The 25,173-nt window shown below is 41.1% G+C and overlaps 1 protein-coding gene across 3 annotated transcripts in view; it reads left to right on the top strand.

Annotated features, from left to right (window-relative positions):
• ebf1a (EBF transcription factor 1a) overlaps window positions 1-23,459 on the top strand; it is a 481,697-nt gene extending 458,238 nt beyond the window's left edge. For 2 of the 3 annotated variants that reach the window (XM_063053691.1, XM_063053690.1), the window contains exons 15-16: window positions 6,718-6,912; window positions 20,400-23,459. In XM_063053691.1, the coding sequence (XP_062909761.1) occupies window positions 6,718-6,912; window positions 20,400-20,431 (227 nt within the window). In that variant the 3' untranslated portion in view covers window positions 20,432-23,459. The remainder of the gene's footprint in view (window positions 1-6,717; window positions 6,913-20,399) is intronic. The other variant, XM_063053692.1, reaches the window with a different exon arrangement.
• The last annotated feature ends 1,714 nt before the right edge of the window (window positions 23,460-25,173 follow it).

Raw genomic sequence — 25,173 nt, 5'->3', positions numbered from 1 at the left:
TTATCCACACTAATCTGCCTAAGAGAGCCATGACCTCCTCCTCTGTAATCTGTATAGGGTCCATGACGTTATTTCTACATTCCTTCATATCAATAGACTCTGTATCCATCTCCCAAGTAAATACAGATTCAAATAAATCCATTCCAAGATTTCCCCCTTCTCTTTTAGCTCCAGGCATAGATTACCTTTCTGATCTTCCACAGGATCAACTTTGTCTCTTGCTATCCTTGTCTTTTCTTTTATACTCATGCCTCCTTTTAGCCCTTTTGATTTCCATCTTAAGAGTTCTCTTGCATTTCTTGTACTCCTCAAGTACCTCGTTTGTGCTTGCTTGCCGATACCTGCTATGCTCCTCCTTTTTCTTAACCAGGGCCTTTTATTCTGACAGGAACATATAAGTTCTGTTCTCTCAAAATTTCTCTTTTGAAGGCCTCCCATTTACTAAGTACACCTTTGCCAGAAAACAACCTATTATGATCCACACTTTACAGATCATTTCTGATACCACCAAAACTGACCTTTCTCCAAATTAGAATCTCAACCCAAGGACCGGACCTATCCTTTTCCACAATTACCTTGAAACTAATAGAATTATGATCACTTGAAACAAAGTATTCTCCTATATAAACTTATCACCTGCCCTGTTTCATTCCCTAAATGGAAATCTAGTACTGCACTCTCTCTATTTGGGACTTCTATGTACTGAAAATATTTGACAAACTCTTTCCCATCCAGCCCTTTTATAGTATGGGAATTCTAATCAATATGTGGAAAGTTATCACCTACTATCACAATTTTATGTTTCGTGCAGCAGTCTGCGATCTCTCTATAAATTAACTCCTCTAAATCCCGTGGATTGTTGGGTGGTCTATATTATAATACCTTTGATGTGGTCATATCTTTCTTATTCCTCCGTTCTACGCATAAAGCCTCACTAGATGAGCTCTTCAATCTGTCCTGACTAATCACTGCCATAACATTTTCCCTGACTAGCAATGCTGCCCCTCCTCCTCTAATCCCCCCCACTCTATCACATCTAAAACAACAGAACCCCTGAACATTGAGCCGCCAGTCCTGTCCTTTGTGCAACCAAGCCTCCCTAATGGCTACAATGTCATAATTCCACATGCTGATCCATACCCGAAGTGCATCCAATCTTTCCTACAGTACCCCTTGCATTGAAATATATGCAGCTCAGAACATTAGTCCCACCATGTTCAACCTTTTTATTCCTGATCTTGTATGGAGGTTTAATAATATCTTTCTCCACAACCACTCCACTACCTGTTCTGGTTAATCCCCCTGCAACTGTAGATTAAACCCCAACGTGCAGCACAAAAAGACCTTTCCACTAGGATATTAGACCCTCTCCAGTTCAGGTGCAAGCTGCCCCTTCCGTACAGGTCGCACCTTCCCTGGAAGAGAGAACAATCATCCAAAAATCTGAAACCCTTCCTCCTACACCAGATCCTTGGCCACATGTTAAAGCTGTATAATCATCCTATTTTTGGTCTCACTAGCACTTCACACAGGTAGCAATCCTGAGATCAGAACCCTGAAGGTCTTTCCCTTTAACTTAGCACCTAACTCCCTGAACTCACTTTGCAGGACCTCGTCACCCATCCTCCCCAGGTCATTGGTACCGACGTGGACCATGACCTTTGGCTGCTTACCCTCCCACTTAAGAATACTGTGGACTTGAAATGAGATGTCCTTGACCCTGGCACCCGGGAGACAACAAACCATCTGTGAATCTTAGATTAGATCATGAAGACACGCAGTCTTCTTTTATTGTCATTTAGTAATGCATGCATTAAGAAATTATACAATATTTCGTCCGGTATGATATCACAAAACACAGTACAGACCAAGACTGAAAAAACTAACAAAACCACATAATTATAACATATAGTTACAACAGTGCAACAATACCATAACCTGCTGAAGAAGTCCATGAGCACAGTAAAAGTTAAAAGTCTCTCAAACATCCCACATCTCACGCAGACGGAGAAAAGGAAGAAAAACTCTCCCTGCCATACCCGACCATGGTCCGACTCTGAGTCATCCAAAAACTTCGAGCTCTGATCAGCTCTCCGACACCGAGTACTGAGCACCATCTCTGTCCAAACGATTCAACTTCCTTCTTGGTCGCCAAAAGCAGGCAAGGCCGGGGATTTTGAGGCCTTCCCTCCGAAAGATTCCCGACTGCGCAGTAACGACAGCAGGGAATGAGCGTTTCAGAAATTTTTCCAGATGTTCCTCTGTGCTTTCGCGTTCATTCTCCACCAAATCAGAATTGTCCACGGCCTCTACTTAACAGATACGATATCATTTTTCATCGGAGGGCTGTGGCGCGCTGCTCTCTCTCCTCCCACTGTTCACAATCTTGTTCTCGTTCACAAAACTTCCTTTCTGTTCCCCTAACCAATGAATCCCATATTGCTACAACTTGTCTCTTCTCCCCACTTTCCTTCTGAGTCACGGAGCCAAACTCAGTGTCAGAGACCTGCTCGCTGAGTCTCCTCCCCGGTAAGTTGAGCCCCCCCCCCCCCAACAGTATCTAAAGCAGTATACTTATCATTATGTAGGATGGCCACAGGTGTACTCCGCACTGGCTGCCTATTCCCCTTCCCTCTCCCGACAGTCACCCAGATGCCAATTCCTGCAACTTAGTGGTGACAACCTCCCTGTAGTTCTTATCTATCACCTCCTCATTTTCCTGTATGAGGTGATGGTCATTGACCTTCAACGTTATGTTACTGCAGGCTAACCCCTGAGAACATCCAATGATCAGTGCAGTAGAAGGAGCTCTTCTCATGTAAAAGGCTAAAAGGCAAGACAAGACTTCTTCTCAGACCCATTTCTTTATAATTTATCTTTCTGTCAGCCTTTCTATTAGCATTTGTGCTCCTTATAGTGATTTATGATCAAGCGACTCATTTCCAGATGTGGCATATATCTCCAGTGTGACAGATTCAGATGACTGGCGATAGGGAAGATTCTACCCCTAGATGTAGATCTAAAACCAGGATTATACCTTAGCTTACACAGTAGGGCTAAGGTATTTGGTAAATTAGCAAATTAGTTTATTACTGTACTAGGATACAGTGCATACAGTTCATCCAGATCATTTCATTACCATAATACATTGAGGCAAAACAATAACAGAATGCAGCATTTACAGTTACAGAGCAGGTAGTGTGTAGAGCAGGTAGTCAGCAAGATACAAAGCCATAACAATGTAGATTGTCCATCCTTACTGGAGTACGACAATAAGATAGAAGCTGTCCTTCAACCTGTCCTTCCAATTTCAAGCTTTTGAATCCTCTGCCTGTTGGGAGGAGGGAGAGAGGGAATCCCCTGGGTCTTCAATTATGCTAACTGCTTTATTGTGACGGCAAAAATTATAGGCAGAGTCCATGGAGGAGAGGCTAGCTTCTGTGATGTGTTGAATTGTGTCCATGACTCTCTGCAGTTTCTTGTGGTCATGGGCACAGCAGTTGCCGTACCAAGCTGTGATACATCCAGACAGGATACTTTCTTTGGTGCACCAATAAAATTGGTGAAGGTCTTTAGTTTCTTGAAGAATTAGAGGCACTGGTGAGTCTTCTTAGCAGTGGCATCAATTTGCTTGGACCAAGACATGCTATTGATAATGTTTACTTTCAGGAACTTGAAGTTCTTAACCCTCACCATCTCAGCACTGTTGATATAAACAGGAGCATGTTTGGGGCTAAGATGAAAAGAAATATCTTTTGTCAGAGTGTTGTGGACCTATGTAAATGTTTATAAAGGAAGCCAACTTGCTGAATATGTCTAAGAAGGAGATAATTAGATTTTTAGGCAAAAAAGACATCAAAGAGAACAAGAATATGTTATTGAGATACAAATCAGGATTGATTGTGTTGAATGGTAGAGCAGGATTGAAGAGCTGAATGTCCTACTGCTGTTCCACTTTGTCTTTGTTTCTATTAATGTTTGATATCAATATTAACTCAGATAATTTGGAAATCAAGGGCAAACATGAGGAAGCTTAAGCTGGATTCTGCAGTAATGGAATGATAGGTCAGTGAAGATATTCAGTTCCCATTCCAGGATGAGCTTGTTCATCTCAGACAAGTCAGTGAGTGGCTGTGATAATTAACCTCAGTGCCCCCGTGAATGATCAGTGTTCCCTCTCTTCACTGATAACTACAGGAATAAATATCACCTGAAGACTGTATAAACAGGGGTGAGATATTGGACAACTATAGCCTAATGTCTCTAAGACCGAAAAGAAGGATGCAGAAATAGTCGAGATAGAAGGACATCATCAAATAACTTTGTATAGTCTGGATGCTTGCTTGAAAAAGATGGAGAGGAAAATAATAGCTGGTTTACCAATAAAGACTGAAACAACATAATGAAACACACACAGCTATCCTGAGAGAGGCAGCAAATGCCAGCTTATCATTATAGCCTCTAAAGCATGCTGAGGCTTTGTTTTAAATGGAATTACTTTCCCAGAAGATTCCAGACGACTCTTAAAGTCGGTACTTTGGGGATGGCGATCAAAGAAACCCTCTTGTGCTCCATTTGAGGAACAGCTGTCTTGAGGGTGGGATTCCTCATTGTACAGGAATGTAGCTCATTGTTAAACTAACACACAGATACTGTTGTTATTTAATTTCATTGTTAGCTTTGATGTTTCCTTATTTTGTGTCTTGTCTTTCCAGCATACTGCACTGTGGGTAGAATTCTGTTAACCCCCAATTTCTCATTTCAAAGAAATAGTTAATGACTTTGCTTAAAAAAAAATCACATGAGCTAGTTTAGTCCAAAACCAGACACAATTATTTTGGTTCTTCCGCTTGTGTTCTTTCAAATTTATGAAACAGAGATTCTGCTTCATTGTGAACATCTTGACACCATCGTTAATTAATCTCAAAGGAAATGCAAAGCACCATAGATGAAGGCCAATATGGAACCTAATACTTCTTTAATCCTTCATGAATCAGCTTGGTGTGTCTCGAGGCTTCAGTTTCACAATGAGCCTATAATGACCAAACATCAAAACAGCAGCTGATTTCTATCATACAAACCTTACTTCTATTTTTACGTGGGCTCAATTGTACTTTACAATAGGATCTGCAGTCAGTTGTTGGAAATCCGGAAACCTCTCTCTCATAAGATGCCTGAAAGGAAACTATGTTTTTTTAAACAAAAGGCGAGTTGGTGAGAGACCAGGGCCACTAATAGTGGACTTATTCCATCAGACACTGTTTCAATCTGGTTCTGTAATTTAAAGGTGTCATTCTTAATTAAATCAATAAACTAATTGCATGAGTAATGATGAAACAACTTGTTCTCAGTTTGCATTACAAGGAGATGAAGTGACCTTAGCTAAAGATATTTACCTCTCAGTGGCTATGTACCTCTAATTTTTACCAGTTGATTTCTTTTATTCTTGCCCTGATGTTTAGCCTGAATACCGAGTGCTTGCATTGGGCAATTCTACTGGGGAGTAGAAGGGGCATGAGGAGCAAGATGAAGTGGTCCCTTGGTCCATAAAGCAAAAGCACTACACTGTTACTGTGGGAACAGAGACAAACTTAGTAGCTGATCCATCTGAGGTAACACCACCATGATGTGAGATGAAATTATTCAACCACAAGTGACTTTGACCAGCCCTGCCCCCCCATTCCCCAACCTTTTCCATTTAGTGTCCTAAGTTTCATGACAAATCTGTAAAGTAAACTTAGAACAGAAGAAAGCAGGAGCAGGAGTAAGGCACTATATCTCTCAAGTTTGTCCTTCAATTCAGTATGATCATGGCTAATCAATGCTTGTCTCAACTCCTCCTCTGTGCAAGTTCCCCCTTATCTATGATCCCTCTTGTCTTTTTGAAAATCTGCCTACTTTCACCTTTACTTCTAACAACTCAACTTCCACAACCCTCTGGTGGAGAGGATAGCAAAGATTCACCATTCTCCGGCAAGAAATGATTCTGCACCTCAGTGTTAAATGACTGGCCCCTTGTGACAAGATTCATCCTTTACTTTTGTTTTCTGCATCTTTTGAGTTACAAAACCCTAAATTTGCCATGGCTCTGACTCAAATACACTCCTTTAAAAGATCGCACTGTGCAAAGTTAAGGTTTGTGCCAATGTTGTCAGGTAAGTGGCCCAATGGATAGGTAGAGATATCAGGGTACAATAGTGGCACTGTGGTTAAGTTACTGGGCTAGTAATCCAGAGGGCTGAGCTACCACTCTGGAATTCTGAGCCATCACAGGATTTATAATCCACTTAATATTCTTTAATTTGGAAGCAACATCGAGTCATAATGATAACCACAGGAATGATAAAAATAACTACAGGATGTTTGTAAAGTCCCACATTCTTCATGAATCTGGTCTGGAGGAGTATACCTGCCATCCGTACCCAATCTGGCCAATACGTGATTCAAGACCCCACAATGTGGTTGACACTAAAACAGCCAAGCAAGCCACTCAATTGTATCATTACTGCTACCCAGCTGTGCTCACAATTTTTTTTCTCTCTTAACATCTTAAAATGATTCTTAAAACGTCTTGCACCATCATTGATTAACCATCCTGAAAATGGTTGATGAATTGTACAAATATATATATATATATTATTTGAGAATATATATGTATATACATATATATATATGGCACCCAAATGGTTGACATATTTCCTCCTTTCTTGTTTGCAGTAGTACCGTCCAGTCCTACTATGGCCTCCTCCACCAGCCTTCCTTCAAATTGTAGCAGTACCTCTGGCATATTCTCCTTCTCGCCAGCCAATATGGTGTCTGCCGTGAAACAAAAAAGCGCCTTCGCTCCGGTGGTGAGGCCACAGACCTCCCCTCCCCCGACCTGCACCAGCGCCAACGCTAACAGTCTCCAAGGTGAGCGCGCACACACACACACACACACACACACACACACACACACACACACACGCACAACAGGCTCAGGCTGGTTGCGTTCACTGCACTTAGGCTGAAAATTGATATATTATTACACAGAAAAAAACAATTACTGGAGACTTTAAATTCTATTGAAAGTAGTTATGTATGTATAAATTGCTGTTGTGATGGCCCCGTCATATGATATTGGAGCTCTCTCATCGTTCGATTAAACTGCCCACTGTTGTAGTTCAGTCTGGATCCACAATGGGCTTCACTGTGACTAATTGTAGTGTTAGAATACATTTAAAGTGTCTTACTCACTGGTTATCCTCTTTCTAAATGCACTGAGCCATCAAGTTGTTTTTTCACTGTGTTACTAAATAATGTTTCTCCAATGTCAGCCAGTGAGGATTAAATTTCAAAGGCAAAGGTTAACAAACTGATGACTCAGATGAAGGCAACTCTGGTTTGGTCTAATTATCATACTGACCCTGCGGGATTATTTGCTGCCAATTTTGTAGAGTTCCTATTTGTTTAGCAGCATAAGAGTTAAATTCAGATCTTCTGGTCTCCACCTCTCCCTTGAAGTTTGACCAAAACTGTTGTTGGAATGGTCCATATGCCATCATTTTGTTACTGACACCATCCCTTCCAAGACATTTTGCAAAGAGAATCTTTAAAAAGTGATCTAAGGAAGGAGAAAAACTTGCATCCTCAACATAAAAACTAACACAGTGCAGTAAAACCAAACTAGTGTCTTGTCAATGTGTACAGTCTCAGTTGTTTTACTTGTTTCAATCAAATTATTGACTAAACTGTATCTCTTTTCATTAGATGTCTTTAACATAATCTCTATCTCTACTTCCTCCCAAATTCCCCATCTTCCACCCCCCCTTTCTCCTACCCCTCTCTCCCCACTATTAGGCCAATCTCTTGTGGACTATATTAAATGGTCTACTGCAGAGTCATTGCCAATCTGTTTTCCGTCACACCTGAAACTGAGTAATGACCTCATTTCATGATAGTATATTACTTTGCAATTTCTAGTAGCATATTTTGCTAAATGACGCTGTTTGCTAAACTCTGTCCATGCTCTTTCCAAACAGGATTTGTATAATTTTAAGAGCAATTTTTGGAAAATAAAGCCAAATGCAGCAAAGCTTTGCTTCTCTACCAAGACTCTCCTGGTGGGAGTTAAGGTGATCAACAGAACTAAATTCCTTATCTTCATTTCAAAGCTCCCACATCTACCCACCAGGGCCTCCTTTGCACCAATGAGTTTTCTTCTGGTCATGTCTCAGAACGACCTTTGTGAGCATTTCCAACAATTGGCTCAGCAATACAGAGTTACAAACCAGAATGCTGAAGCTCAAGTCATGTTGGAATTGTTCTCTGTTAGTCCTCTACCATTATAGAACTGTGTACAAGTCAGATGACAGGAGTTTCAGGCTTACATGCACACTGTACTTCATGATTGGATAGCACCCTTCCCCCAAGGCTTGATTGCCGAGGACTGACAAGGTTGTGAATGGGTATGCCAGTTTATTCCAGAGCAAGCTGAACCTCTTTGTCCCGGAGCTGTACAGGTTGAAGAGTAACCTGATAGAAGTCTATAACATTTTGAAAGGCACAGATAAGATAGACAATAAAGAGTTTTTTTCCTAGGGTGGAAATATTAAATATTAGAGCACATGCATAGAAGATGAGAGGAAAAGAATCTATAAAGAAGATTTATGATGCAAGGGTTTTACATAGATTGAGGTGGTTGCCTGAAACACACTGCCTGGGGAAGTGGTGGAAGCTGATATAAGAGGCAGTAGGACAGCATGTGAACAGTCAAGGAATAGAGAAACAAAGACTGTGTGCAGACCGATGGGATTTGATCATCCTAGATGGCACAAAGGGTCTGTTCCTGTGCATAGTGCTCCATGTTCTATGTCCTAAGTAAATGATTTTGGGGCAAAAAACTGGAGAACTAGTTTGCTGCTCCCATGAGTTGGTGGTGTTGAGGTCTATCCAAGCCTGACTGATGTCAAATACGAACAATGGTTGCTTTAAAAAGGTATAACGGTGTACCAATTATATTACTTGTGGTGCAAGGTGATTTTGCAGTCTTGCTAGAGACCAGCCTGCACTGAAAATGGATTTGCAGTGTACATGTTGGTTAAGGTCAAAATGATTCCACCATGAAGCACGGGGATGAAGTGGGGATGAGTTTCTGCGTGCGGACTCATTGGAGAAGGCTGTTCCACGTTCCTCATTGATTGATGAATCCAAAGGCTTTGTAAGATCAGAAAGACTTGCATAGTGGTTGGGTGCACTTCTTCTGGACTTGATGACTGGGAGGAGATAGTTGAGGAGGATCCTAGCAATGAATTTCCCTGGGACAGCAGCAGGGAAACCCTCTTGTACTTACTGAAATCAGATTTGTCTCCTTTCTTGAAGATGGTCAAAATCAATAGGTTTCAATAGGTACACTTAATGTCAGAGAAATGTATACAATATAATTCTTCACAAACATCCACGAAAACAGAAGAGTGCCCCGAAGATTGACAGTTAAATGTTAGAACCCCAGAGCCTCCCCTAGTTCCCCCTCCCATGCACAAGCAGCAGCAAAGCAACAATCCCCCCTCTCCACCAGCAAAAAAACATCGGCACCCCCCACCTAGCACTGAAGCGTGCAGCAAAGCATCAATAAAGACACAGACTTGCAGAACCCCAAAGACTACTCATTCACCTGGTATTTGACATTCCACAGTCTCTCTCTCTCTCTCTATCTCTCTCTCTCTCCCCCTAATAAGGGAAAAAGAGGTATTGCCGTTTCACAGCGAGAGTGGAGACATAACAAACAACTTGCTGATTTATGGTGTTAAAAGTCTGTTCCGTCACTTCTTCCGAGCTCTGTGCCCAAAGAACTCAGATCTCTGGGCACACGGGCACACAGCCAGCAGCCAGCTTGCTACTTCTGATCTTCTGTCTCCCATGACGCATCAGGCGGCGGCACTGAATCAGCCCGTCTCCACAGCCACAAAAATCCGGTACCGTGAAGGCGTGCTAGTCTTCCAGGCTGCATCCTTGGCATATCGAAAAGCGGCTGGTCGTGAGGCCCCACGAACGTGTCCCATTTCCACAAAGAATCGAAGTCAGTGTGTAACTCCAGGTCAGGGTCTTCGAAAGAACCTTGAAAAGGAAAAAAATATATCAAAGATAGAAATAGAGCTGTTTCACAGTGTCTCAGCGGCTCACTGCCACTTCGTTCCTTCCCTGGAAGGGAGAATGAGATTGTGAATTCGTGAAGTGCTTCTTTAGGGTCGATGTGACCTGCTCTTGAGGCTTTGTTATTTTTTTATTTGACGAATGATCGTGTTGGCTTCTTGTTGGTGGGGTGTTGGCCATGCCAGGCCGCTGTATTTGCAGTGAAATGGAATCAGGAATGCGTTGCGTTTAAGATTTGAATGCTTTCCAGCTGATGCTGACTGCCTGTCTGACCTCAATGGGTCACCTTCGCTCTTGCCTCTTAATGAGGTGCACCGTTGAGTGTTTGGCTATTGTTATCCCTGTCAGTGATGAAGAGTCTGTACTCGTCATTGGCTATCACTAAGTCATTGTCCCTCCTATCCTTTGTCCATCCACCATTTATTTAGATCACAGACCTACTGCTGGTTCTGTGCTTTCACAAACCCGGAGAGCTGCTTCTTTTCCCTTGAGGCATGGTAGGAGTCTCCTGGTAACTCTGCTCAAACTAGTTTGCATGTTTTCTGGTGAAGAAGCTCAGAACCTCTTCATACCACCAAACCTGTCTCTGTAATGTCTTCCAAATCCATTGGCACAATGAACACACTAATATTGACATCCTTGTTTAAGTCTCCTGCACTTCATTAAAAAAATATATCCTTGTCCAAGATTTCCATCAGCTAATCCCATTCAGTCAGTGATGTGGAACAGGCCACATTGATCACATATTTGACAACAGCCTTCAAAACCAGACATATTCTTCCTGGCTCTGCCATGGGAAAGAATACCGGACACAGAGGGGGAAGTCCTTAAGTCTGGCTCAGAGCAGTGTGGCATTCCCACTGATTGCTGAGTGTCCCTGGCACATGACCCAAGGTGAGAAAGAGGCTTCAAGTTGGCATAGAGAACCTTAAGCCTACACAATGGAAGCGCACCTAGTCCCAATGTAAATGACAGAAAGAGTACTCTACTTTACAAACAGTCCTCCTTCCCACCCTATCAAGCAACACAGCCCAGTTCAGCAGTTTCCCCACTGCTTTCATCAGCCCCCTCAGAATGAGCAGGACTGGAGTGGAAGCAAACTGTCCCCGATCCTGAGAATAAGCAGGGCATGAGTCATCCAACAGGAACAGAGAAACAGGACTATGGGGATACCCTCCTGCTTGTCTACTAATAGTGTCAAGGATTTGTTTCTCCCCTGAAACTGTGGGCACTTCCACTGTTTTAACACCATGTCTGAAAGGTGGCACCCCTAAAACCCCAGGGCTCTTCAACCACAATGACCTTCAGCTTTCGTAGTCAAGGTGGAAATGAAAAGCAGTCAAGTTGGCCTCTATAATTGGTAGGCATCAGTAATGGATGAAGGTAGGATTGCAGATAGTTTTGATGCCCACAGTATTGGTGGGGGGGGGAGTGTTGTCAGAGAATGTCAAAGCTCCCATGTAACAGGTTTGTTAGTGGCACCAAAACTATGGACATCCAGATGGAGAGAGCAGATTTGCCAGAGTAGATGGGGTGGGAGTGGCTGTTGAGGACTACATGGGGCAGAATGTTGAACTAATAAAACAAAATTGTTTGTTTTTTTATGAACTCCTGGCCAAATTAGCATCCGATAATCGGAAACAATTACATTAAAAATTGTCAGCATGAAGGCAAAACAAAAGAGCGTGAAAGCTTTGTTCAGGCCACCTTTGCGTGTGGGCCAGGAGAGATCTTGCTGGGAATTGAAATTATTTTCCTCTCAACCAAGGAAAGCCCACAGGAATTCTCTGATAAAAATCAACTTGCTAACTTTCCTTCTAATAATCCCAGATCAAAGATACTACACAGAACCGGATGTGCGGAAGTGGGAGGGGTGGAGAGTGGGTCATTTAGGATAAAGCTGAAGAAGAATATTGTCAGGGATCTTACTGATGCTGTCCATCTGTGGGACTTCACTGTCAGGCTGGGAGATCTCAGTGTGCGACCTGACTAGGAGCTGTGGTAACACGAGCTCCATGAGAGCGAAACTGGGTGGCAACACTCATTAATTAACCCACAGACTGCGTGCAGTCTAGCCTTCTCCTTTCCTTCTCTGTTGTCAGTAATTAAGACATTCTTACCCCCAGTTTTCCAGTTGCATTTTTTCAGGTCTGTGGTTAATAAAATTTGTAGTTTGCTTTTGACACCCAACAAGAGAGTTGAATACAACCTTACAAAACTAGTAAATTTCTTTCACCATATCATTAATTTTCCAAAATAGGAGTTTAGATCTCTTCACCCATGTGTTACTAAATTATGTTTGCTGCAAATACTAAAGAGACCATATAAGACAAATAATGGTTGAAATTTATTTAGCTCTGTCCCAGCATTTCGTATGATAAGGAAGTAACAAGCTTTCTTTCAGGAAACAGGGAATCCCTCACCCTCCTTCCAAAGTTAGGGAATCCCCCACCCTCCTTCCAAAGATAGGGAATCCCCCACCCTACCTTCAGAGGTTTATGGATTCTTCACTCCCACTTCACGAGTTACAGAATCCCTTCTCTTCCTTTCAGGACACGCACTGTCATTCGATTACTCCCATGCAAAGCTCATGTTGGTGCTGAGGACACAACAATCGCCAGATTATATTTACCTTTGTTGCTGCCTGAGGGATAAGTTTTACTCGGGAGATTAACAGAATTTCCTGTTACTATTCAATAACGTATTGACCACACAATCATTCACCTGTGCTGCAGCAACGAGAGTTTGGATTTTAAAAACAATTATGTAACAAGGCTTATTGCTGATCCTCTCAGTCTCTGCCATGACAGAGTAAACATTCCTTGGAGCATGGATAGAGAAGAAAGGAAATTTTACATTATAGAAAGCCATACAATATTGCTTGGCCAATATTCCTCAAAACTTTTCTGTTCATCTACCTGTCTAAATTTCTTTAAATGTTGTAATTGTACCTGTGTCTCCCACTTCCTCTGCCAGCTCGTTCCACATGTCTATCATGTCTGCTGTAGAAAAGTTGCCCCTCAAGTCCTTTGTAAATCTTTCTCCTCTGACATTGAATATATGCTCCCTACCTTAGGAAAGAGGCTGTGACCTTATCAAGGCCCCTCATAATTCTATATACCTCCATAGAGTCAGCCGTCAGCCTCTCATACTCCAGGGAAACCAGCCCCAGCCTATCCGGTCTCTCCTTTTAACTCCAGCCCTACAGTCCCAGCTCCATCCTTTGAAAAGCCTTTCTAAACCGTTTCCAACTTCTTGACATCCTTCCTATTGTTAAGTAACCAGACAATACACTAACTGTGGTCCCTCCAACACCTTGTGCAAGAAGAGCAGGAGTACACGTTTTGGCCCTTACAACCTCTTCCATCATTCAAGATGTTTGTGGCTGATCATTCGGTTTCAGTCACCAGTTCCTCCTTTCTCCCCATATCCATCCATCACTCTAAGCCCAAGAAAAAAAAACTAATTCCTTCTTTAATATATTTAATGATTTGGCTTCAAACTTTCTGTAGTGGAGAATTCCACAAGTTAATCACTCCATGGAAGTAGACCTTTATACTCATCTTAGTATTAACTGGCTTACTGCTCATCCTTACTCTGTGGCCCCTGTCCTAGACCCTTGATCCTACCTGTCCAGTCAGAGATTCTCTCTTATTCTTACACTGTAATGAATATTAGCTCAAATGACTCAATCCCTCCTCACATGCCTAATCCTGCCAAGGCAGTAATCAGTCTGCTGAATCCTCACTCAGCTCTTTCCATAGTTAGAGCATCCTGTCTCAGATAGGGGGACTTGTATTCAAGGTGTGGTCTCACCATACCCTGTAGACTTGTAGTAAGACATCTTTGCTTTGATTCTTAAATCTTGTACAATTTGTTTTTTTAAGCATAAAAAATTAAGGATTCAGAAGGATGTTGGGAGGACTGGAGGTCTTAAATTATTAGAAGAAACTGAATAGGCTGGGACTGTTTTCCCTGGGATGAGGGGTGATCTTATAGAGGTTTATAAAATCATGAGCATCATAGAGTATTTTTCCCAGCAAAGGGAATACAGAGAAGCTGAACAAAATAAACCCAGATACAAATCCTAAACCTAAAAACAATTTAGGCCACAAGTGGTCGAATACTGGATGGAGGGTAATGTTCCTCCATTTATTTCAGAAGGATTGTAAAGAAAATCCTGGGAACTATACACCAGTAACCCTTGCATCTATGGGAGGTAAGATACTGGAGGGAATTCTGAGGGATAAGATATACAAGCTTTTGAAAAGACAGAGCTTGTTCAGGGATGGTCAGTGTGGCTTTGTGTGTGGGAGATCATGACTCACAAATTTGACTGAATTTTTTGAAGAAGCAATCCAGAAGGTAAATGTGGGCAGAGTAGTAGATGTGGTCTATAAAGACTTCAGTAAGGTCTTTGATAAGGTTCCATATTTAAGCTTCTATGGAAACTATCACATTTCTCCTGATTAGGGTAGGGTTAATTGGAGTTATTGGATTGAGGGTTGCTGGAGTAGCATAGGTGGATGAGCTGGAAGGGCCTACTTTGCGCTGTATCACTAAATAAATAAATACATACATACGTGGGCTGAGGAATGGCAAATAGAGTTTAGTTCAGGTAAATGTGAGTGTTGTATTATGGGAAGATGAATGAATGTAGGACATTCACAGTGAACAGTAGGGCTCTGGGAAACAGAGTGACCAAGGTGTATAAGTACATGGTTATCTGAGCATGGCATCACAGGTAGACGGAGTAGTGAAGAAGGTTTTTGGCATGTTAGCCTTCATTAGGCAGGGTATTGTATTCAAATGTTCTGTTGTGGTTGTACAAGGCAGTGGTAAGGTCACATTTGGAATATTGTGTTCAGTTTTGGTTATCTCTTATAGAAAAGATGCCATTAAGCTGGAAAGCGTGTTCAGGAGATCTGTGAGGATATCGTTGGGACTAGTCAGACAGAGTTATGGAGAGAGCACGAGCATGGTGGAATGTTTTTACCACTGGAATGCAGGAGAATAAGGAGAGGCATAAAATTATGAGGGTGAATGTGCTCAGTCTTTTTTTCACAGGATTAGGGAATCAAGAACTAAAGAGCACATGTTTAAGGTGAGAAGGAAGTGATTTAGTAGTTGGGCTGAAGGGCCTCTATGCCTCGATGACTCTGTGACTTACTATCAATTTGCACCTCCCAGAGTTGTTATTAATTACACCTGGGGAATCCAGAAGTATTTTTAAAAATTCCCCAATATCAATTTGCAATTTTAATATTTTTATGATTGAGAAGGCAAATGTATACTGGCCTTCACAGAATGATTCTGCTGCCATCTCTGGATTCTGTTTCACTAAGTAAGGGGTGAGACAGGGTGGTCTTTTTGCATCGAGGGCCACCAGTGCAGTGAGATGGCAGGTTCTGATAGTGCTGTGCTCATAAACAGCAATCAGATGCCAGAAGGGAAGGGAGGAGGAAGGAACTGCAGCCACACACAAAGTAGAGGAGGCCGCTGGAAGCCACTTGTGGAACTTTAGAAGCCTTTTGGCCCCAGCTCAGCACTCAGTTCCTCAGCAAAAACTGGGCTCAAATCCCTCAGGAGTCTGGATTGGAGATTATTATTGGGTTCATTTCCCACACATACTCCCTTGTGAGTATACATACACTCACACACATATACTCACAGAGTGTAAAATCCATAAATTCCATCTTTTTCCCTTCAGGGAGGGGGTAAAATCTTTCACTCGATTAATCATGGATCTGATTAGCTGTGGCAAACATTCTGTTGCTTCATTTGCACTTAAGAAAGATTAAAAAGTTGGAATAAGAAGCTGTCATGATTTATCATACATTGGCAGGTCTATCTGCTTTTGTTTTCAGTTGTGATGCTGATCACTTTGTGTCTCTTTTTCTCTCCACGTTTCCCGTCATGTTCCCCCTACCTCTGTGAGGGTGCCACTCATTTCATCTCTCTTCCCCTTCATTGTGTGGAATTCTGGTCACCACGTTACAGAAAGGATGCAGAGACTTTGGAGAGGGTGCAGTAGCTGGATTTGAGGACATGTGCTATAAGAAAAAGTTGGGCAAACTTGTGCTGGAATGGCAAAGGCTGAGGGAGACCTGACAAAAGTGCATGACATTCTGAGAGGCATAGGTAGGGTAGAGAGTCAGAGTCTTTGTCCAAGGGTTGAAATGTTAGAGACTAGAGAACATGTAATGAAGGTCAGATGGAAAGTGTTTAAATGAGATGTGCAGGATAAGTTTTTTCATGCAGTGAGTGGTGAGTGTCTGGAATGGGCTGTCGGGCAGATATGCTAGTAGCATTTAAGATTATAGATAGGTGCCTGAATTTACAGTTGATGGAAGGATATGGATCATGGACTAGCAGAAGAGATTTAATTTAGTTCAACATCATGATTAGCACAGACATTGTGGGATGAAGGGCCTGTTCCTATTTTGTAATCTTCTATTTTCCATGTTCTATGATAATGAGCTGTCTCAGCAGATACGGCAAACTGAGTAGTGAACCATTGTGTGTGTGTGGGAGGGCAGGGGGGAGTGTGTGTGTCTCATTTCATTAGGGAACTTCTGAGGTGATGTTGAATTATAGACAAAAAGTATACGTAAGTAAGTTGGCTTCTGCTTCAGTTTCAACTGTGCTGACAAGCAGGCAGGCTAATGAAAGGAAAGGGACCAGGGGACTATTCACACCTTAAGCTTTGCAGAGAAGATCTATCCTCACATCTGGTTGAGTCACAAAAATGCAAAAAAAAGACACAGTAAGTTATGAGAAAGCTTAGTCCACTCAGTCCTTCAAGCCTGTCCCTGTCATTCATTATGTTTATGGTTGACCTACCCCAGATTCTATCCCAATATTTATCTGTCTTCTCTTTAAATACCCCTGACACTGGGAGCCTGACTCAGGAATTTTCTTTATCATTTATTTACTTATTTGCACTGAAGCACTCCTCTGCATCTCACAGTCCACAGCTATCAACCGCACCCCCCCCCCCCACCCCCCGGGATCTCACTGTGGCCCAATTTGACAACTACTCTCAGCAATTACACCTCACAACCAAAACTCTCCCAGCACTAATCAATGGGCCTTTCTCCCACTCAGCCCCATTAGAATCCATCCTCCTTTTTTTGTTTTTGCTATTGATGCAGAGGAAGGAATGAATGGAGTTTGACACTTTCGAGAGTTTTACATGGTAACTGCATAATCAATAGTGGAGATTCACTTTGCAACGATGAGTTTGGGGACCCAATACAGCATTGAATTTCTGGATCATAACTTTTAATCAACACTTAGATTAAATTAGATTATGAGGACACGCAGTCCTCTTTTATTGTCATTTAGTAATGCATACATTAAGAAATGATAATGATATCACAGAAATACAAGACAAACCGACTAAAAGACTGACAAAAACTACATAATTATAACATATATTTATAACAGTGCAAAGCAATACCATAATTTGATAAAGAACAGACCATGGGCACAGTAAACAGTCTCAAAGTCTCTCGAAAGTCCCATCATTTCATGCAGACAGTGAACCTCCAGCGCCGCAAACTTGCCGATGCAGCATCCTGGAAGCACCCCACCACAGTCCAACTCCGAGTCCGTCCGAAAACTCCGAGCCTCCGACCAGCTCTCCGACACTGAGCACCATCTCTGCCGAGCGCTTCAACCCCGGCCCCAGCAACAGGCAATAGGCAAAGTCAAGGATTTTGGGCCTTCCCCTCCAGAGATTCTCGATCGCACAGTAGCAGCGGCAGCGAAGCAGGCATTTCAGAAGTTTCTCCAGGTGTTCCTCTGTGCTTCTCACGGCTGTTTCCATCAAATCAGGATTGTGCACGGCATCCTAGTTAACACATACAATATCATTCAGAACAGCCGCGCACGCTGCGTCGCGTCGCCATCTTCTCCTCCCTCCACTTATGAATTGTGAATCAAAGTTTGAAGTGTTCTCACATGATTAAGGAAAGAGTTCAAACATTTTAACTAAATGAGGAAAATAAAATTGTTTTATAATCCATTGGGGTAGAAATTCATTCTCTGTGGAATGAGCTGATCACATCACATTGAAACATATGCACATTGAGTATCAGTGCTAAAATGTGTCCATGTCACAATATCACAGGTTTATCAGGTGTAGAAATGGATACATTTCTATTCTGTATCTTCTGAAAATTTTGCTTGACTGGATTGTAATTGGTGTGTGTAAAACTGATCTTTTGGTGTTGGAGAGTTTGCAAAACTCAGGGTAATATCTGAGTTTGCAAAACTCAGGGTAATATCTTCGTGATGGTTGACATTAAAATTAATTTATAAATGTTCTCATCAATTCATGCGAGTTTCTCTTGTTTGTGGAGTTGAATCCGCAATAGGAACTTAAGTGCTTTGTGTTTAAACCTGTTGTGTATGAAAATATCAACTTTCCATTTAGTTCCACTGTGAAATGAGGGGCATGTATATCTACTTGCTATCACTTCAATTGCAAAAAGTGGAGCACAGAGCTCTCCTGGTATCCTAGCTAACCCTCTCTCAGTCAGATATAACCATCATAATAGAATAGCAAAGTGGAAGTACACTTTGTATTATTGCTGTTTGTGGAATATTGCTGCAACATTTATGCCTGACATTAACCTAATATTGTTTTTGAAATAATTCACAGATTTGAACACTTGAGTGCAGCAGGTTTGAACTCCTGAAACAGAACCCCACAGTTGAATGGGCTGGCAGTAAACCTTTACTTTGTTTTGTGGAATTGGAACAACTACTTGTGAACCTGGTGTCCAAAAGCAAAATATTGCAAAGGCTGCAAGCCCAAAATAAATTTGACAAATGTGGGAAATACTCAATAGCACCTGTGGGGAAGAGGAATAGGATAAATTAAATTTTTGATAAAAGTCTATCAACTTAAAATGTTATCTTTGTTTCTACGGTATTGGGGGTAAGGTATTGGTGTGGGTGGAGAATTGGTTAGCAGACAGGAAGCAAAGAGTGGGAATAAACGGGACCTTTTCAGAATGGCAGGCGGTGACTAGTGGGGTACCGCAAGGCTCAGTGCTGGGACCCCAGTTGTTTACAATATATATTAATGACTTGGATGAGGGAATTAAATGCAGCATCTCCAAGTTTGCGGATGACACAAAGCTGGGTGGCAGTGTTAGCAGTGAGGAGGATGCTAAGAGGATGCAGGGTGACTTGGATAGGTTGGGTGAGTGGGCAAACTCATGGCAGATGCAATCTAATGTGGATAAATGTGAAGTTATCCACTTTGGTGGCAAAAATAGGAAAACAGATTATTATCTGAATGGTGGCCGATTAGGAAAAGGGGAGGTGCAACGAGACCTGGGTGTCATTATACACCAGTCATTGAAAGTGGGCATGCAGGTACAGCCGGCGGTGAAAAAGGCGAACGGTATGCTGGCATTTATAGCGAGAGGATTCGAGTACAGGAGCAGGGAGGTACTACTGCAGTTGTACAAGGCCTTGGTGAGACCACACCTGGAGTATTGTGTGCAGTTTTGGTCCCCTAATCTGAGGAAAGACATCTTTGCCATAGAGGGAGTACAAAGAAGGTTCACCAGATTGATTCCTGGGATGGCAGGTCTTTCATATGAAGAAAGACTGGATGAACTGGGCTTGTACTCGTTGGAATTTAGAAGATTGAGGGGGGATCTGATTGAAACGTATAAGATCCTAAAGGGATTGGACAGGCTAGATGCGGGAAGATTGTTCCCGATGTTGGGGAGGTCTAGAACGAGGGGTCACAGTTTGAGGATAGAGGGGAAGCCTTTTAGGACCGAGGTTAGGAAAAACTTCTTCACACAGAGAGTGGTGAATCTGTGGAATTCTCTGCCACAGCAAACTGTTGAGGCCAGTTCATTAGCTATGTTTAAAAGGAAGTTAGATATGGCCCTTGTGGCTACAGGGGTCAGGGGGTATGGAGGGAAGGCTGGGTTCTGAGTTGGATGATCAGCCATGATCATAATAAATGGTGGTGCAGGCTCGAAGGGCCGAATGGCCTACTCCTGCACCTATTTTCTATGTTTCTATGTTTCTATGTTTCTATCTTCATGAATGTTTCCTGACCTGCCAGGTATTTCCAATATGCTCTGTTTTAATTAAGTGCCCAAGAATTTCAGAGAGTGTGGGAGGTACCGAAGTAGCAAAAAAAGAGTGAATCGATGTGAGAAAGCTAGCTTTTATTTCCATCAATGTGTTACTCTTTCCAATAAAAGTTTCCTTTTCTCATTTCTGTTTTACAGCTATTTCCGGTATGATAGTCCCTCCAATGTAGGTAAATCCCATGCCTTGAAGACTGCATCTATATGCTGACAATTACAATGAATATTGTGTTTCGTAAGGAGATGCAAGTCCCACAGATGAATGGAACTTTTAACTCAGGCCTTTCAGAGAACGATTGTGTAGAGTTAAACGATCTCAGATAACACTCTTTAAACCTTCAACCTTGTCAATTCTGATGAATTGAATGCACGGTGACAACTTACACGTTATTTACACCGGTCCCCGACATTCGAGTGATGTAAACAAAGCAAAATTGTTTGTTCTACTTTGCTAAATGTTCACTTTTTCCAGACACTTAAAACCCAATTTATTCATTTTAACAGAAAATTAATTGCTTTTAGAGTCAGTTCTGGAATATCTGGAAGGAACTCTGTAACAGAATGTGATGTTTAATTTATAAAGAAAATCAAATTTGACTGAGACAAACAAAAAAGTGTGTGAAGAGAGATGAAATGAGTAGTGGTAATGATTAGGTGGGGAAATGTAGAGAGTTTAGAGTGTGGTAGTTGGTTCCAACCTGTAGATTTGACAGTGGGGTTTTTAAACTGTAACTCGATTGAATCTGGATGTTGCTGTATCCAGTTTCACCATCAGCTGTCACAGTGCTAAAACTGTTTCATAGGAGACTATACTCTGCTTGTAGGCTGGTTGAGATTGTAGATGTATAAAAAACAGAACAAGACATAGGACTAACATGCAACAACCCTCCAGATACTAGCGATGATGTTTGAAGTGATGAACTGCTTAGTTGGACTGTGCAGAATCAAATAGAAGCAGGAATCATGTATAAAGCAGTGAGCTGCTATGATATATACTTGGGACTGTGGCTTATTTTGTAAAGGATATAATGGCAAGGCAGAATGACTTTGGTCATTCACTTCTGTCTCTTCAGGGTCAGGGAGGGTAGAGGAATGACACCAGCTGGTACCTTAAACAATTTTAGTGCTTTCATCTTTGTGTTGCCAACACCAGTGCCAGCTGGTCACTGCAGTCCCAAGCCAATGTCCAATCAGCCCGGTCCAATGGCCTTGTCTCAAAAGATCAATAAATATATCAGGACTACATATTTTACAACCAGCAATTCACTAACAAGTGTTTGTATATTGTGAAGGACTTTGCAAACCACAATATAGTTTTGGCTGCTGTATTTACAGGAGTGGAAAGTAGACAGAATTAAATACCTGTGCTACGTGGGGAAAAACACAAAGGGGAAGATTTTTTTTTAAAATTGCAATTTTATTAGCACGGTATTGAGAATGCTCTTAGTGGACTTTATCAAGGAACCATCAGAGTTCTGATAATGCATTATCCAATAATTTTCCACTGTATTGTGTTTGTATGTAGTTATAAATATTGTAGATTTTTTGTGTATTTTTTCTTTTGCCAAAGTTGTTGTTTAAATATTTATACATTTCAATGTCTTAAATGCAATTTTCAATATTAACAAGGAATTTTATTGCATAAACTTATTTTTTGCGGCCTATTTTTCGTTACTGCAAGGAGTTCACTACTATCCATTTTATTTTGCTTGCACATCCTTGCAAAATTAAACATGCATCAGTTTAAAGATGACATTTGTGTTTTGTTTTGTAAAATACGCTTATAAATAATGTATTTATCTTTGGAAATTTGTACATTGCTTTGTTTGGGTTGTATTCTTTTTTCCTATTTGTTTATACTCTGGACTCGTTTTAACGTGTAAGTATGCTAATACATGGGAGGTGTCAACACAGCAAGCCATTTAAAATTGTACCAGAGTAAGAAATTGTTTAAATGTAATTTTAAAGCTTTTGTTTGCAATATATATAATATATCATATTACATTTTCCAATTAAGTCAATATTGTGCTAAGTATTGGTTTGAATCATGCTTCCCTTTTTTGTTTCAAGTGTCAAGTAAAAAAAAGCCATCGTCTATTTTTATATTTTTTTGTCAGTTGAACTGAATTGTCAAGATTTAAAAAAAGTGTTGCAAAAAGCAGCATCTTATTCAATAGCATTTAGTTCTGTAGATTTAAGAAGGTAAATTTTGTTTTTCCACAGCTTATAGAAGTTTTAGAAATTAAATTTATTATTATGCATGGGGTACCCTCTCCACATTGGGCGATGGTCACTTCTTTATTGTATTAAAATAGGGAAGACATAAAAATCATTTAAAATAAATTTAGTGAAATACATTCTTATATCACCTGCTAGTTTTTTCTTTCTCCCTCTCTCTCTGTCTCTCTGTCTATATCTCTCTCTTTCTCTCTCGATCCTTTATCTTGACATTAAGCAAAATTTATAAACCAGCAGTTTGGATGCCTTAACAATGCAAAGCATATTCATTTCAGTCAAACATTGTACCCTGTACCTAAATTGTCCATAAAAAAGGTGAAATCAAGTACTTAAAAAAGCACAATGTTAAGTGTTCTGTTATCCTATGAGATGTACCTCTTTTGTTGCCATATGATGCACACATGATGTGACAGTGCTGCAATGCTCCCAGTCTAATATTTCAGTGGCTTTACAAGGATATTTTGAGTCTCACTTCCAACGTGAAAAATAAAAACAAAAAAGAGAAAACATTTGATGATTTTCATAGGGAGGAATGAGGAAAAAACAAAAGCTGATGCTTGGGATATGGAAAAGATTTGTCATTTTTTTGACCAAGTCCTTGTCCTAGCTTTTCTTCAGTCTCCATGGCTGAACCAGTACATGGGTGCTTGATATCAACTAGTAGATGGCATGCTGGCGACGGACTATACACAAAACAGTCAATGATATACTTAAGACTTGAATATTGAAACGAGAAAAAAATCTCGTGATTGAAATGTGAAGCAATGCCTCCCAGATGCCAACATCAGCTGTATCTCATTTGAACTGATTGCCTTCCACTTCATTTATGTGAACTGTTGGACACACTGTACAGATAAATGGTTAGACAAACTACTGTAGAGATTGTTATAAATTTTTTGCAGAAATTTGAGCTGTAAAAAAACTTTTCAACTTACATAATATTTAATTAAAGTTACTTCTTGTCTGTGAATCTGGTGTCTGCCTTCAGTTTTTTATCATTTTCTCGCATCAAGCCTATAACTTGGAAAAGATAAGAGAGGTTTTCACACTTCAGAAACCCTTGTTATATCTGAATGAGATTAAAGAGCAGAGCAGCTATGATCAAGTGGAATAGTTTCAGAACTGATTGACTCCTGCATTCATAAGTATTAGATCATTAGAAGCGTAGAAAATAGAAGCAAAAATAAAAGTTCAGCCCTTCTGGCCTGTTTCAGTTTTCAGCACCATCATGCTTGATCAGCCATTTTAATAGCACCCCCCCCTTCCTTACTTCCCATATTCCTTAATCCCTTATTCATTGGGGGTATTTATTTATTTATTTATTTATTGAGAGACTGCACGGAATCAGACCTTCTGGCCCAAGCCACGCTGCCCAGCTTCCCCTGATTTAATCATGGGACAATTTTCAGTGACCGAAGGAAACCCCAGCAGTCACGGGGAGAATGTACTTAAAGGCAGTGGCAGGAATTGAACCCAGGTCACCTGTACTGTAGAGCGTTGTGCTGAACACTACGTTACCGTGCCACCTCACCTATCTATCTCCTTCATGAATATATTTAATTACTTAGGCTCCATTGTGTTCTATTTTAGAAAATTTCACGTTCACCATTCCCTGGTTGAAGAAATTGCCAAGATGAGGAGCTTTCTGAGGGTAGTCGCAGGTCAATGCTCTCTGAATAGATGCAGAGCTAAGCTTCTTCTCCCCCCGTACTATGCCAATCGTCAAAAACTGCTTACAACTTGATATCTTGATTTTCGCATTATCAACAAATCTTTATGTGATAGAGTTGCTTATTCCTGTAGATTTAATCAGTATTATTCTCTACCTAGTTGATGCTCCTCTGGTCCACAGCCACTGCTACAACACATGCTCATTTGATACAGGACAAATTCCACACTCATTGTTCCAAAGCTGAGTGTGGCAAATGAGTTCAACTGAGTCACAGAGTCATTCAGCACAGAAACAGACCTCAGCCCAATTAGTCTATGTCAACCAAGATACTCATCGAAGCTAGTCCCATTTGTCCATATGTGGTCCATCGCCTTTTGAACTTTTCCTATCTATGTACCTGTCCAACTTTCAGTTAGAAATTGCCAATGTAGCTGTCTCACTACATCTACTTGCAAATCATTCCATAAACGCACCACCATATGTGTTAGAAAAGTTGCTCCTCAAATTCATATTTAATCTTTCTACTCACATATTAAACCTGTGCCCTCTAGTTTTTGTTTGTCCAGCTCTGGGGAAAGGAAAGAGTGCATTCACCCTATCTATGCCTTTCATAATTTTATACACCTTCATAAGATCACCACTCATTCTCCTATGCTTCAAGGAAAAAAATCAAGTCATTCCAACAACTCCATATTATTAATAACCTTGAGTCCTAGGGTTTACTAAAGATTTACTAATATGACTAAATCTTTTCTGCACTCTTTCCCATAAAATAAATCCAAAATGAGACAAAAATGGAACCATAATACTCCAGGCAACACACATCAAAGTTGCTGGTGAACGCAGCAGGCCAGGCAGCATCTCTAGGAAGAGGTGCAGTCGACGTTTCAGGCCGAGACCCTTCGTCACTGTACCTCTTCCTAGAGATGCTGCCTGGCCTGCTGCGTTCACCAGCAACTTTGATGTGTGTTGCTTGAATTTCTAGCATCTGCAGAATTCCTGTTG

The sequence above is a fragment of the Mobula hypostoma genome, chromosome 7 (assembly GCF_963921235.1).
Source record: "Mobula hypostoma chromosome 7, sMobHyp1.1, whole genome shotgun sequence".
NCBI lineage: Eukaryota > Metazoa > Chordata > Chondrichthyes > Myliobatiformes > Myliobatidae > Mobula > Mobula hypostoma.
This window is presented reverse-complemented; position numbering and strand designations above follow the sequence as displayed.